Source organism: Leopardus geoffroyi, chromosome E1 (genome assembly GCF_018350155.1).
Source record: "Leopardus geoffroyi isolate Oge1 chromosome E1, O.geoffroyi_Oge1_pat1.0, whole genome shotgun sequence".
Taxonomy (NCBI): domain Eukaryota; kingdom Metazoa; phylum Chordata; class Mammalia; order Carnivora; family Felidae; genus Leopardus; species Leopardus geoffroyi.
Window position 1 is genome coordinate 39970806 of NC_059330.1, and position 15887 is coordinate 39986692.

Sequence of the window (15887 nt, forward strand, 5' to 3'; positions counted from 1 at the left end):
GCCATATGGGAGGACAGCGGGACCTGCCCTTTAGAGCCCTGGGGAACACGGGATGCTCCTGTTGCCTTGGGTGGCATCCAGCCCCTCAGCACTCTTCTGCCTCACCTACAGGTGAGCCTGCGGTGTCCTCGTGAGCAACAGAGGCAGCTGAACACGCTTGTGTTTGGGTCGTGCGTATCACATTCTTGTTTGGCCTCCTCGTCCCCAGCACCTGATGGTATAGTGAAATGGCATCATGTGATTTTCTGCCAAACCTATGTATCTCCCCTCCCGTAAGGCAGTTTGTCATCGTGAGCAAAATGTTGCCCAGAGAGTTGATGAAGCGTGGTGTCAGGGCCAGAGAGATCGTGCAATGGGCATGTAGGACTTTGAGTCATCCATGAGCTCTGAACCATCTAAGGAAACAGAATAAGCTCTGCTATATTGTGGAGGAAGTGTGAGCAACCGAGGGGGGAAAAAACGATGCCTGCTCCGTGGGGGCGAGGAGAATGTGAGGAAGAAAAAAGAGACAACCACGTGTGCATTCCTAGGAGTCAAGGACGAAGGCTGGTGCTCCTGGTCCAGAGCCACTGGTGCCGCCTCAGCACTCAGGGCTGTGAGGCCGATTCAGGCTCTGAGAGGAATAGGAGACAGGGCCCCGGGTCACTTCCTGGGAGCAGTGGAGGGACCTCTGATGAGCTTCGAAGGCCCCTATCCAGGACACATGCCACCATTGGGGACTAGGTACCCAGGATGCTCTGGAGAGACTGCCAAGGCCAAACGTGCCTAGCGCTGCTGGTTCTCAAGAGCGCCATGTTGGCAAAATGAGATGAAAACCTGACACGACCCGTGTCTCCGAATATTGGCTGGATGTTGACTAAATCCTTCATGAGCATTCCCTTTAATTCTTGGAGGGATTTGCAAAGTAGGTATTAAGGTTCCCATTGTAGAGGTGAGGAAATTGAGACTGAGTGGGGTAAAGGAAGGTCAGAGTTTGGTTTTCCAGAAGCTCCTCTTAAGTAAAGAGTCCAGGAATGTGGATTCTTTGGGGAGGTCATATCACACTGGTCCGAGTGTGGGGAAGTGTCACAGGGAAGAAACACTTTGAGGCCAGCATCACAGTTTGCAACCAAAGCTTTAACCTGAAAGGTATCTCAGAAACGGTACAACTCCAAACACGCACATGCGTGCGCGCGCGCGAGCACACCCACCCACACACACACACACACACACACCCACACACACACACACAGGTTGAGATTCTCTTATTTCAGCCATGAGGGAGCTGGAGTCTTTATAAACACACTCTCCAGAAGCAAGGGGTGAGTGTGTTTTCTCCGTGTGGCATGCTCAGGCAGCCTGACATTCTGCTGCGCGTGAAAAGGGCACTTAGGCATTGAGGTGCAGAGCTGGTAGGCAGAAGTTGTCCCAAACACACCAGTACCCAGGAGATAGGTTTGGTGGCTTCAGACGTCTTTGGCAGGCTATGGTTGTCACCATTCATTCCACTATGTTCTTAATTAGCCGGGCGGATGGAGAAAATCATTGGAAGAAACAGAAGAAGATGGTGGAATATGAATGGGGGGATGAGGAGAGGAGTAGGGAGAAAAGGAGAAGGGAGGGAGGAAGAAAGGAAGCATAGAAGGAAGGGGGGAGGGAGGAAGAGAGGGAGAAAGGGAAGAGAAGAAAGAAAGAAACTAAAGAATGAAGGGAAGGAAGGAAGGAAGGAAGGAAGGAAGGAAGGAAGGAAAGAAGGCACGGTGCGAGGAAGGGATGGACAGGCATGCAGGGAGGAAGGGAGAAAGGCAGAAAAAGAACGACAGCCTGACAGAAAAAAGAAAGAGCAACCATAAATGAAGATGTAATGAGCTACGTGAGGACACTGACGAGGCTAGCTAACAAGGTTAGGACTAGAGTCCCCAACTCACCTGGTTTTGCCCATACTGCCCCCGCCTTTATGCCCCTGAAAGCCCCACCTCCGGTGAAAGCATTCGACCCTAGGAAAATCAGAGGGGTCCTGTTCAACAAGGACGTATATTGACTGATGCCTGCTTAGTCCCAGAGTACTGCTGCTGCTTCTCCCCACCTGCTTTGCTTCTGCCTTGCCATGTGGCAGAGAAAGCCCCAGACATGGGCTACGCAAGGGTCTTTGATTGAACTGAGATACGCAGGTGGGGTTGGGTGCTACAGGAGACAGATACGCCTGTGGGAGTCTTGAATCCGGCTTCTGTGGGGAAACGGAACTGGGCTCAGGGATCTACCACATTTGTCCCAGCGAACATATCAGCATCATGCCCCTCACCTCAGAGATACTCGCAATCCACTTAAGGTCTAAGGGCAAAGACTGGGGAGGGAACACTGCTGTGAGCCTAGCCACCCCAGCAGAACGTGATCACACGATGGATGCCATGATCACTGAAACAAGAAGGATGCTGCTGATGTGCCCACCTTCCTCTCATTGGAAAAGGTTTCTGTGAGTTATTCTCAAATAGGAAACCATTAGACACTTATTCTGTAACGATTCCTAACATTTAGGAAACAGCTTCCTCGTTTATGATTCCCCCAGTGACTACGGAAAACGATGTAAACACCAACAAGGAAAGTCCTGCCCATTGGCCTAACCTTCGGGGGTCCAGCGCATAAAAGCCCCAGAACCGGAGGAGGCACCAGAATCTGACAACCTCGCCTCCGGACAGGACCTGCCCACCCTCCACGCCTGACACCATGACCCACTCGTGCTGCTCCTCTTGCTGCCAGCCTACGTGCTGCAGGACCACCTGCTGCCGGACCACCTGCTGCCAGCCCAGCGGCTGTGGGTCCAGCGGCTATGGGTCCAGCTGCTGCCAGCCTTGCTGCCGCCCAACCTGCTGTCACACCACCTGCTGCCGGACCACCTGCTGCCAGCCCAGCTGCTGTGGGTGTAGCGGCTGTGGACACAACTGCGGTGGGTCTAGCGGCTGTGGTTCCAGCTGCTGCCAGCCTTGCTGCTGCCCAGCTTGCTGTCACACCACCTGCTGCCGGACCACCTGCTGCCAGCCCAGCTGCTGTGGGTCCAGCGGCTGTGGACACAACTGCGGTGGGTCTAGCGGCTGTGGGTCGAGCTGCTGCCAGCCTTGCTGCTGCCCAACTTGCTGTCATACCACCTGCTGCCGGACCACCTGCTGCCAGCCCAGCTGTTGTGGGTCCAGCGGCTGTGGGTCCAGCGGCTGTGGACAAAACTGATGTGGGTCCCGCTGCTGCCAGCCAGGTTGCTGAAGCCCCGTGTACTGCACGAGAACCTGCTACCGCCCCACCTGCTGCTGCCTGCCTGGGTGCCTAGCCCAGGGCTCTGGATCCTGCTGCCAGCCTTCCTGCTGCTGATTGCCTCGCCAAGAACCGCCATCTGACTTGCCACTTGGGAATGGGTCACCGCCAAGCGTTGCGGAAAGCCAGCCCGCAATCCCCAACGTCTCGGTTATTCGCCTGCCTGTCTGCCATCTTGTGAATCAGCCTGATGAAGTTGTGGACCGCTTCTCCCTGATTCGCTTCTTCTTTCCTTCCTCTGGGTCATGTGCCAGCTTCTCCCATCCTGATACAGAGTCAGGATCTCTGTTTGGTCTCCATAGTCAAGAACTTTATCCTGTCCCTCTAAATACGTCAGCGAAACAACTCCTCAGCAATGACCTATAACTCGTGGAAACGGCCGAAAGCCCACACGGGTATGCTTCCTTTCTCGGTGTACTCATGAAGCTTGTACGCCTCTTGCTGCCTGTCACGTTCCCTTTCAATGTCTCCCTAGACGCGGGGAGTCTCACCTGTATCTCTTAATAAATCCTAATCAGTTGGAATCCCGTATCGTCTTTGTGTTTTTGTACCCTGTTTCCAGGGCGAGGTTTTGTACGTACATTTTACATCACATGCAGTGTCCGTGTGGAGCCATACACAGTCCTCCACAAGTCATTACGCGCATTTTCGGCTGAGGAGATTTCACGGTGGAATGTCCCACAGCTGACATGGACACACTCGGATCCAGGACTGTGGTTCGGGCGCTTGCTGAAGCGCACTTACGTTCAGATCTCCAGACGTGGTAGCAGACACCCTTAGTCTCAGCGCCAGCCAGGTGTCCATCCGAGGCCTTCTTTGACCGCAGAAGTGTTATTCTCCTGTACAGGCGGGCCATCACTGGCACTACGTTGTAGACATCAGTGTCCTACAACTCAGCCACAGCAGCCATATGGGAGGACAGCGGGACCTGCCCTTTAGAGCCCTGGGGAACACGGGATGCTCCTGTTGCCTTGGGTGGCATCCAGCCCCTCAGCACTCTTCTGCCTCACCTACAGGTGAGCCTGCGGTGTCCTCGTGAGCAACAGAGGCAGCTGAACACGCTTGTGTTTGGGTCGTGCGTATCACATTCTTGTTTGGCCTCCTCGTCCCCAGCACCTGATGGTATAGTGAAATGGCATCATGTGATTTTCTGCCAAACCTATGTATCTCCCCTCCCGTAAGGCAGTTTGTCATCGTGAGCAAAATGTTGCCCAGAGAGTTGATGAAGCGTGGTGTCAGGGCCAGAGAGATCGTGCAATGGGCATGTAGGACTTTGAGTCATCCATGAGCTCTGAACCATCTAAGGAAACAGAATAAGCTCTGCTATATTGTGGAGGAAGTGTGAGCAACCGAGGGGGGAAAAAACGATGCCTGCTCCGTGGGGGCGAGGAGAATGTGAGGAAGAAAAAAGAGACAACCACGTGTGCATTCCTAGGAGTCAAGGACGAAGGCTGGTGCTCCTGGTCCAGAGCCACTGGTGCCGCCTCAGCACTCAGGGCTGTGAGGCCGATTCAGGCTCTGAGAGGAATAGGAGACAGGGCCCCGGGTCACTTCCTGGGAGCAGTGGAGGGACCTCTGATGAGCTTCGAAGGCCCCTATCCAGGACACATGCCACCATTGGGGACTAGGTACCCAGGATGCTCTGGAGAGACTGCCAAGGCCAAACGTGCCTAGCGCTGCTGGTTCTCAAGAGCGCCATGTTGGCAAAATGAGATGAAAACCTGACACGACCCGTGTCTCCGAATATTGGCTGGATGTTGACTAAATCCTTCATGAGCATTCCCTTTAATTCTTGGAGGGATTTGCAAAGTAGGTATTAAGGTTCCCATTGTAGAGGTGAGGAAATTGAGACTGAGTGGGGTAAAGGAAGGTCAGAGTTTGGTTTTCCAGAAGCTCCTCTTAAGTAAAGAGTCCAGGAATGTGGATTCTTTGGGGAGGTCATATCACACTGGTCCGAGTGTGGGGAAGTGTCACAGGGAAGAAACACTTTGAGGCCAGCATCACAGTTTGCAACCAAAGCTTTAACCTGAAAGGTATCTCAGAAACGGTACAACTCCAAACACGCACATGCGTGCGCGCGCGCGAGCACACCCACCCACACACACACACACACACACACCCACACACACACACACAGGTTGAGATTCTCTTATTTCAGCCATGAGGGAGCTGGAGTCTTTATAAACACACTCTCCAGAAGCAAGGGGTGAGTGTGTTTTCTCCGTGTGGCATGCTCAGGCAGCCTGACATTCTGCTGCGCGTGAAAAGGGCACTTAGGCATTGAGGTGCAGAGCTGGTAGGCAGAAGTTGTCCCAAACACACCAGTACCCAGGAGATAGGTTTGGTGGCTTCAGACGTCTTTGGCAGGCTATGGTTGTCACCATTCATTCCACTATGTTCTTAATTAGCCGGGCGGATGGAGAAAATCATTGGAAGAAACAGAAGAAGATGGTGGAATATGAATGGGGGGATGAGGAGAGGAGTAGGGAGAAAAGGAGAAGGGAGGGAGGAAGAAAGGAAGCATAGAAGGAAGGGGGGAGGGAGGAAGAGAGGGAGAAAGGGAAGAGAAGAAAGAAAGAAACTAAAGAATGAAGGGAAGGAAGGAAGGAAGGAAGGAAGGAAGGAAGGAAGGAAAGAAGGCACGGTGCGAGGAAGGGATGGACAGGCATGCAGGGAGGAAGGGAGAAAGGCAGAAAAAGAACGACAGCCTGACAGAAAAAAGAAAGAGCAACCATAAATGAAGATGTAATGAGCTACGTGAGGACACTGACGAGGCTAGCTAACAAGGTTAGGACTAGAGTCCCCAACTCACCTGGTTTTGCCCATACTGCCCCCGCCTTTATGCCCCTGAAAGCCCCACCTCCGGTGAAAGCATTCGACCCTAGGAAAATCAGAGGGGTCCTGTTCAACAAGGACGTATATTGACTGATGCCTGCTTAGTCCCAGAGTACTGCTGCTGCTTCTCCCCACCTGCTTTGCTTCTGCCTTGCCATGTGGCAGAGAAAGCCCCAGACATGGGCTACGCAAGGGTCTTTGATTGAACTGAGATACGCAGGTGGGGTTGGGTGCTACAGGAGACAGATACGCCTGTGGGAGTCTTGAATCCGGCTTCTGTGGGGAAACGGAACTGGGCTCAGGGATCTACCACATTTGTCCCAGCGAACATATCAGCATCATGCCCCTCACCTCAGAGATACTCGCAATCCACTTAAGGTCTAAGGGCAAAGACTGGGGAGGGAACACTGCTGTGAGCCTAGCCACCCCAGCAGAACGTGATCACACGATGGATGCCATGATCACTGAAACAAGAAGGATGCTGCTGATGTGCCCACCTTCCTCTCATTGGAAAAGGTTTCTGTGAGTTATTCTCAAATAGGAAACCATTAGACACTTATTCTGTAACGATTCCTAACATTTAGGAAACAGCTTCCTCGTTTATGATTCCCCCAGTGACTACGGAAAACGATGTAAACACCAACAAGGAAAGTCCTGCCCATTGGCCTAACCTTCGGGGGTCCAGCGCATAAAAGCCCCAGAACCGGAGGAGGCACCAGAATCTGACAACCTCGCCTCCGGACAGGACCTGCCCACCCTCCACGCCTGACACCATGACCCACTCGTGCTGCTCCTCTTGCTGCCAGCCTACGTGCTGCAGGACCACCTGCTGCCGGACCACCTGCTGCCAGCCCAGCGGCTGTGGGTCCAGCGGCTATGGGTCCAGCTGCTGCCAGCCTTGCTGCCGCCCAACCTGCTGTCACACCACCTGCTGCCGGACCACCTGCTGCCAGCCCAGCTGCTGTGGGTGTAGCGGCTGTGGACACAACTGCGGTGGGTCTAGCGGCTGTGGTTCCAGCTGCTGCCAGCCTTGCTGCTGCCCAGCTTGCTGTCACACCACCTGCTGCCGGACCACCTGCTGCCAGCCCAGCTGCTGTGGGTCCAGCGGCTGTGGACACAACTGCGGTGGGTCTAGCGGCTGTGGGTCGAGCTGCTGCCAGCCTTGCTGCTGCCCAACTTGCTGTCATACCACCTGCTGCCGGACCACCTGCTGCCAGCCCAGCTGTTGTGGGTCCAGCGGCTGTGGGTCCAGCGGCTGTGGACAAAACTGATGTGGGTCCCGCTGCTGCCAGCCAGGTTGCTGAAGCCCCGTGTACTGCACGAGAACCTGCTACCGCCCCACCTGCTGCTGCCTGCCTGGGTGCCTAGCCCAGGGCTCTGGATCCTGCTGCCAGCCTTCCTGCTGCTGATTGCCTCGCCAAGAACCGCCATCTGACTTGCCACTTGGGAATGGGTCACCGCCAAGCGTTGCGGAAAGCCAGCCCGCAATCCCCAACGTCTCGGTTATTCGCCTGCCTGTCTGCCATCTTGTGAATCAGCCTGATGAAGTTGTGGACCGCTTCTCCCTGATTCGCTTCTTCTTTCCTTCCTCTGGGTCATGTGCCAGCTTCTCCCATCCTGATACAGAGTCAGGATCTCTGTTTGGTCTCCATAGTCAAGAACTTTATCCTGTCCCTCTAAATACGTCAGCGAAACAACTCCTCAGCAATGACCTATAACTCGTGGAAACGGCCGAAAGCCCACACGGGTATGCTTCCTTTCTCGGTGTACTCATGAAGCTTGTACGCCTCTTGCTGCCTGTCACGTTCCCTTTCAATGTCTCCCTAGACGCGGGGAGTCTCACCTGTATCTCTTAATAAATCCTAATCAGTTGGAATCCCGTATCGTCTTTGTGTTTTTGTACCCTGTTTCCAGGGCGAGGTTTTGTACGTACATTTTACATCACATGCAGTGTCCGTGTGGAGCCATACACAGTCCTCCACAAGTCATTACGCGCATTTTCGGCTGAGGAGATTTCACGGTGGAATGTCCCACAGCTGACATGGACACACTCGGATCCAGGACTGTGGTTCGGGCGCTTGCTGAAGCGCACTTACGTTCAGATCTCCAGACGTGGTAGCAGACACCCTTAGTCTCAGCGCCAGCCAGGTGTCCATCCGAGGCCTTCTTTGACCGCAGAAGTGTTATTCTCCTGTACAGGCGGGCCATCACTGGCACTACGTTGTAGACATCAGTGTCCTACAACTCAGCCACAGCAGCCATATGGGAGGACAGCGGGACCTGCCCTTTAGAGCCCTGGGGAACACGGGATGCTCCTGTTGCCTTGGGTGGCATCCAGCCCCTCAGCACTCTTCTGCCTCACCTACAGGTGAGCCTGCGGTGTCCTCGTGAGCAACAGAGGCAGCTGAACACGCTTGTGTTTGGGTCGTGCGTATCACATTCTTGTTTGGCCTCCTCGTCCCCAGCACCTGATGGTATAGTGAAATGGCATCATGTGATTTTCTGCCAAACCTATGTATCTCCCCTCCCGTAAGGCAGTTTGTCATCGTGAGCAAAATGTTGCCCAGAGAGTTGATGAAGCGTGGTGTCAGGGCCAGAGAGATCGTGCAATGGGCATGTAGGACTTTGAGTCATCCATGAGCTCTGAACCATCTAAGGAAACAGAATAAGCTCTGCTATATTGTGGAGGAAGTGTGAGCAACCGAGGGGGGAAAAAACGATGCCTGCTCCGTGGGGGCGAGGAGAATGTGAGGAAGAAAAAAGAGACAACCACGTGTGCATTCCTAGGAGTCAAGGACGAAGGCTGGTGCTCCTGGTCCAGAGCCACTGGTGCCGCCTCAGCACTCAGGGCTGTGAGGCCGATTCAGGCTCTGAGAGGAATAGGAGACAGGGCCCCGGGTCACTTCCTGGGAGCAGTGGAGGGACCTCTGATGAGCTTCGAAGGCCCCTATCCAGGACACATGCCACCATTGGGGACTAGGTACCCAGGATGCTCTGGAGAGACTGCCAAGGCCAAACGTGCCTAGCGCTGCTGGTTCTCAAGAGCGCCATGTTGGCAAAATGAGATGAAAACCTGACACGACCCGTGTCTCCGAATATTGGCTGGATGTTGACTAAATCCTTCATGAGCATTCCCTTTAATTCTTGGAGGGATTTGCAAAGTAGGTATTAAGGTTCCCATTGTAGAGGTGAGGAAATTGAGACTGAGTGGGGTAAAGGAAGGTCAGAGTTTGGTTTTCCAGAAGCTCCTCTTAAGTAAAGAGTCCAGGAATGTGGATTCTTTGGGGAGGTCATATCACACTGGTCCGAGTGTGGGGAAGTGTCACAGGGAAGAAACACTTTGAGGCCAGCATCACAGTTTGCAACCAAAGCTTTAACCTGAAAGGTATCTCAGAAACGGTACAACTCCAAACACGCACATGCGTGCGCGCGCGCGAGCACACCCACACACACACACACACACACACACACACACACAGGTTGAGATTCTCTTATTTCAGCCATGAGGGAGCTGGAGTCTTTATAAACACACTCTCCAGAAGCAAGGGGTGAGTGTGTTTTCTCCGTGTGGCATGCTCAGGCAGCCTGACATTCTGCTGCGCGTGAAAAGGGCACTTAGGCATTGAGGTGCAGAGCTGGTAGGCAGAAGTTGTCCCAAACACACCAGTACCCAGGAGATAGGTTTGGTGGCTTCAGACGTCTTTGGCAGGCTATGGTTGTCACCATTCATTCCACTATGTTCTTAATTAGCCGGGCGGATGGAGAAAATCATTGGAAGAAACAGAAGAAGATGGTGGAATATGAATGGGGGGATGAGGAGAGGAGTAGGGAGAAAAGGAGAAGGGAGGGAGGAAGAAAGGAAGCATAGAAGGAAGGGGGGAGGGAGGAAGAGAGGGAGAAAGGGAAGAGAAGAAAGAAAGAAACTAAAGAATGAAGGGAAGGAAGGAAGGAAGGAAGGAAGGAAGGAAGGAAGGAAAGAAGGCACGGTGCGAGGAAGGGATGGACAGGCATGCAGGGAGGAAGGGAGAAAGGCAGAAAAAGAACGACAGCCTGACAGAAAAAAGAAAGAGCAACCATAAATGAAGATGTAATGAGCTACGTGAGGACACTGACGAGGCTAGCTAACAAGGTTAGGACTAGAGTCCCCAACTCACCTGGTTTTGCCCATACTGCCCCCGCCTTTATGCCCCTGAAAGCCCCACCTCCGGTGAAAGCATTCGACCCTAGGAAAATCAGAGGGGTCCTGTTCAACAAGGACGTATATTGACTGATGCCTGCTTAGTCCCAGAGTACTGCTGCTGCTTCTCCCCACCTGCTTTGCTTCTGCCTTGCCATGTGGCAGAGAAAGCCCCAGACATGGGCTACGCAAGGGTCTTTGATTGAACTGAGATACGCAGGTGGGGTTGGGTGCTACAGGAGACAGATACGCCTGTGGGAGTCTTGAATCCGGCTTCTGTGGGGAAACGGAACTGGGCTCAGGGATCTACCACATTTGTCCCAGCGAACATATCAGCATCATGCCCCTCACCTCAGAGATACTCGCAATCCACTTAAGGTCTAAGGGCAAAGACTGGGGAGGGAACACTGCTGTGAGCCTAGCCACCCCAGCAGAACGTGATCACACGATGGATGCCATGATCACTGAAACAAGAAGGATGCTGCTGATGTGCCCACCTTCCTCTCATTGGAAAAGGTTTCTGTGAGTTATTCTCAAATAGGAAACCATTAGACACTTATTCTGTAACGATTCCTAACATTTAGGAAACAGCTTCCTCGTTTATGATTCCCCCAGTGACTACGGAAAACGATGTAAACACCAACAAGGAAAGTCCTGCCCATTGGCCTAACCTTCGGGGGTCCAGCGCATAAAAGCCCCAGAACCGGAGGAGGCACCAGAATCTGACAACCTCGCCTCCGGACAGGACCTGCCCACCCTCCACGCCTGACACCATGACCCACTCGTGCTGCTCCTCTTGCTGCCAGCCTACGTGCTGCAGGACCACCTGCTGCCGGACCACCTGCTGCCAGCCCAGCGGCTGTGGGTCCAGCGGCTATGGGTCCAGCTGCTGCCAGCCTTGCTGCCGCCCAACCTGCTGTCACACCACCTGCTGCCGGACCACCTGCTGCCAGCCCAGCTGCTGTGGGTCCAGCGGCTGTGGACACAACTGCGGTGGGTCTAGCGGCTGTGGTTCCAGCTGCTGCCAGCCTTGCTGCTGCCCAGCTTGCTGTCACACCACCTGCTGCCGGACCACCTGCTGCCAGCCCAGCTGCTGTGGGTCCAGCGGCTGTGGACACAACTGCGGTGGGTCTAGCGGCTGTGGGTCGAGCTGCTGCCAGCCTTGCTGCTGCCCAACTTGCTGTCATACCACCTGCTGCCGGACCACCTGCTGCCAGCCCAGCTGTTGTGGGTCCAGCGGCTGTGGGTCCAGCGGCTGTGGACAAAACTGATGTGGGTCCCGCTGCTGCCAGCCAGGTTGCTGAAGCCCCGTGTACTGCACGAGAACCTGCTACCGCCCCACCTGCTGCTGCCTGCCTGGGTGCCTAGCCCAGGGCTCTGGATCCTGCTGCCAGCCTTCCTGCTGCTGATTGCCTCGCCAAGAACCGCCATCTGACTTGCCACTTGGGAATGGGTCACCGCCAAGCGTTGCGGAAAGCCAGCCCGCAATCCCCAACGTCTCGGTTATTCGCCTGCCTGTCTGCCATCTTGTGAATCAGCCTGATGAAGTTGTGGACCGCTTCTCCCTGATTCGCTTCTTCTTTCCTTCCTCTGGGTCATGTGCCAGCTTCTCCCATCCTGATACAGAGTCAGGATCTCTGTTTGGTCTCCATAGTCAAGAACTTTATCCTGTCCCTCTAAATACGTCAGCGAAACAACTCCTCAGCAATGACCTATAACTCGTGGAAACGGCCGAAAGCCCACACGGGTATGCTTCCTTTCTCGGTGTACTCATGAAGCTTGTACGCCTCTTGCTGCCTGTCACGTTCCCTTTCAATGTCTCCCTAGACGCGGGGAGTCTCACCTGTATCTCTTAATAAATCCTAATCAGTTGGAATCCCGTATCGTCTTTGTGTTTTTGTACCCTGTTTCCAGGGCGAGGTTTTGTACGTACATTTTACATCACATGCAGTGTCCGTGTGGAGCCATACACAGTCCTCCACAAGTCATTACGCGCATTTTCGGCTGAGGAGATTTCACGGTGGAATGTCCCACAGCTGACATGGACACACTCGGATCCAGGACTGTGGTTCGGGCGCTTGCTGAAGCGCACTTACGTTCAGATCTCCAGACGTGGTAGCAGACACCCTTAGTCTCAGCGCCAGCCAGGTGTCCATCCGAGGCCTTCTTTGACCGCAGAAGTGTTATTCTCCTGTACAGGCGGGCCATCACTGGCACTACGTTGTAGACATCAGTGTCCTACAACTCAGCCACAGCAGCCATATGGGAGGACAGCGGGACCTGCCCTTTAGAGCCCTGGGGAACACGGGATGCTCCTGTTGCCTTGGGTGGCATCCAGCCCCTCAGCACTCTTCTGCCTCACCTACAGGTGAGCCTGCGGTGTCCTCGTGAGCAACAGAGGCAGCTGAACACGCTTGTGTTTGGGTCATGCGTATCACATTCTTGTTTGGCCTCCTCGTCCCCAGCACCTGATGGTATAGTGAAATGGCATCATGTGATTTTCTGCCAAACCTATTTTTCTTCCCTCCCGTAAGGCAATTTGTCAGTTCTCCATAAATCTGGACCACTGATTATCCAGGATGTATATTTATTGATGATGTCTTAGTCTCAGTGTAGTCTGTGGCTTCTGTCTTCCTTTTTGGTTCTGCTTTCACATTTGAAAAAGATGTTTTCAGGCATCCTCCACTCATGTGTCTTTTATTGAAATGGGATACCAAGATGGATTAGGGTGGTACAAGAGATAGATGACTGTGAAAGTGTTCAATCAGGCTTTTGTGAGGAAACAGATTTAGTCTCATTCATGATTTTAATTCATTACTGTGAACATATCAACATCATGTCCCTCACTTCAGGAACATCCCAGTCTGTGTTCAAGCTGTGGAGCAACCTGCCGATATCTACTGACCTCACCTACCAACCACACCCCAGGCCAGTAGGAACAATATCACATGATGAAATTATTGTAGCAAGAGTGTTGCTCCTGATGTGACCACCTTGCTTTTATCTGGGTATTTATTTTCTTTCCTTCTCTCTCCTTCTTTTTTTTTTTTTTATCATAGGCATTGTGCCCAACATGGAGCCCAATGTAGGTCTTGACCTCCTCTTCCTGAGATTAAGACCTTAGCTGGGATCAAGAGTTGGACATTTTTCCAATTAAGCCAACCCCTAACCGTATATCTGAAAATTTTTGTATGAGTCATCCTCAAATAGGAAATACATTAAACACTTATTTTCTGAAAATCATAACATTTAGGGAACAGCTTCCTAATTTTTTCCACACCTCCCCCAGTGATCTTCGAAATCAATGTAAACAATAACAACAACAAGAAAAGCCTTTCCCACGATCCAAACTAGGGGTCTAGGGCACAAAAGCCTCAGAACAGGAAGGGTCACTAGAATCTGAGAAACTCATCTCTGAACAGGACCTGCCCACCCTCTACCCCTGACACCATGACCCACTCATGTTCCTTCTCTTGCTCCCAGCCTACCTTCTGCAGGACCACCTGCTGTGGATCCAGTGGCTGTGGGTCCAGCTGCTGCCAGCCTTGCTGCTGCCCCAGTTGCTGCTGTATACCTTGCTCCCAGCCAGATTGCTCTATCCGTGTGTACTGCAAGAGAACCTACTACCACCCCACGTGCTCCTGCCTGCCTGGGTGCCTAGCTCAAGGTTGTGCATTCAGCTGTTGTCAGCCTACTGCCGCTCAACCTGCTACCACAGCCCCTGCTGCAGGACTACCTGCTGCTGCTGCACTGTGTGTGTGTCCAGCTCTTTCTAGCCTTCCTGCTGCGATCGACTTGTTGTAGACCCACCACTGACTGAAGATATATTTCTAGACCAGTTTACCAAAGTTGCTGTTCCTGTAAGAACTTTCTCCCTAAACTTTACTGGGAACACATGCTTATTCTTCACTTTCATCATCTTTTACTGCAATGCTTGTGATTCTATTAAGGGAATGAAGTCTACTTAAATTTGATCTTATTCTTATTTTCTCTTGATCACTGTAAGAATTGCTGATCTACTCCATCTGGTCAACTCCAGATGCTGGTCAACATCTGTTGATTCATAGTTTCAGCCTTGGAAAAGTGACCATCACTTTTCACTTCTATGGCATTTAAATTGTCTTTTTATTTTATTTTTTGTTTAAATTTTATTTAGTTAACATATAGTGAAATATTGGTTTCAAGAATAGAATTCAGTGATTCACCACTTACATACAACATCCAGTGCCCATCACAGCAAGTGCCCTCCTTAATACCTGTTACCCATCAAGCCTATCTCCCTCCCGCCTCCCTCTGTCAGACCATAGTTTGTTCTCTATCATTAAGAGTCTCTTGTGGTTTATTTCTCTCTCTCTCTTCTCTTTTTTACCCTCCTCAATGTTCATGTGTTTTATTTCTTAAATTCCACATATGAGTGAAATTATATGGTATTTGTCTTCCTCTGAATATTTCACTTAGCAGAGTACATTCTAGATCCATCCACATCATTGCAAATGGCAAGATTTCATTCTTTTTGGTGGCTGAGAAATATTCTATTATATATATATACCACATCTTCTTTATCCATTCATCAATCGATGGACTTTTGGGTTCTCTCCATAGTTTGGCTATTGCTGATAATGCTGCTATAAACATTAGGGTGCATGTACCCCTTCAAATTTGTATTTTTGTGTCCTTTGGGTAAATACCTAATAGTGCATTTGCTGGGTCATAGGGTAGTTCTATGTTCAGTTTTTTAAGGAACCTCCATACTATTTTCCAGAATGGCAGCATCAGTTTGCATTCCCACAAACACTTGTTGTTTCTTATGTTGTTAAGTCTAGCCATTCTGACAGGTGTGAGGTAATATTTCATTGTGGTTTTGATTTGTATTTCCCTGATGGTGAGTAATGTTGAGCATCTTTTCATGTGTCTGTTAGCCATCTGGATGTCTTTTTTTTTTTTTTTGAGAGACAGAGACAGAGACAGAGAGACAGAGAGACGGAGCACAAGCAGGAGACGGGCAGACAGAGAGGGAGACACAGAATCCGAAGCAGGCTCCAGGCTCTGAGCTATCAGCACAGAGCCCAACGTGGGCCTCAAACTCATAAACCGTGAGATCATGACCTGAGCTGAAGTCAGTAGCTTAACTGACTGAGCCACCCTAGCACCCCAGATGTCTTTTTTAGAAAAGTGTCTCTTCATGTTTTCTGCCCACTTCTTATCTGGATTATTTGCTTTTGGGTGTTGAGTTTGCTAAGTTCTTTATGGATTTTGGATACTAACCCTTTATCAGATATATCATTTGCAAATATCGTCTCCATTCTGTAGTCTGCCTTTTAGTTTTGTTGGTTGCTTCCTTCACTGTGCAGAAGGTTTTTATCTTGATGAAGTCCCAATAGTTCGTGTTTGCTTTTGTTTCTCTTGCCTTTGGCAACGTGTCTCGTAAGAAATTGCTCTGACTGAGGTCACAGAGGTTGCTGCCTGTGTTCTTCTCTAGGATTTTGATGGTTTCCTATATCATAGGCCAGTATCCCTGATGAACATGGATGCAAAAATTCTCAACAAGATACTAGAGAATCTAGTTCAATAGTACATTAAAAGAATTATTCAC

At 51.6% G+C, this 15887-nt stretch overlaps 3 protein-coding genes across 3 annotated transcripts; all 3 read left to right on the plus strand.

Moving 5' to 3' along the window:
• The first annotated feature begins 1719 nt into the window (after positions 1-1719).
• On the plus strand, positions 1720-3806 carry LOC123603679 (keratin-associated protein 9-1-like). The gene has a single exon (XM_045488826.1). The coding sequence runs from the start codon at positions 2704-2706 to the stop codon at positions 3199-3201; it is 498 nt and encodes a 165-aa protein (XP_045344782.1). The 5' UTR covers positions 1720-2703; the 3' UTR covers positions 3202-3806.
• A 2100-nt stretch (positions 3807-5906) lies between these two features.
• Positions 5907-7993, plus strand: LOC123603680 (keratin-associated protein 9-1-like). Its single transcript, XM_045488827.1, has one exon. It carries the CDS (start codon positions 6891-6893, stop codon positions 7386-7388), a length of 498 nt encoding a protein of 165 aa, XP_045344783.1. The 5' UTR covers positions 5907-6890; the 3' UTR covers positions 7389-7993.
• Positions 7994-10085: 2092 nt separating this feature from the next.
• LOC123603684 (keratin-associated protein 9-1-like) lies at positions 10086-12170 on the plus strand. The gene has a single exon (XM_045488829.1). The coding sequence runs from the start codon at positions 11068-11070 to the stop codon at positions 11563-11565; it is 498 nt and encodes a 165-aa protein (XP_045344785.1). The 5' UTR covers positions 10086-11067; the 3' UTR covers positions 11566-12170.
• Positions 12171-15887: the final 3717 nt, after the last annotated feature.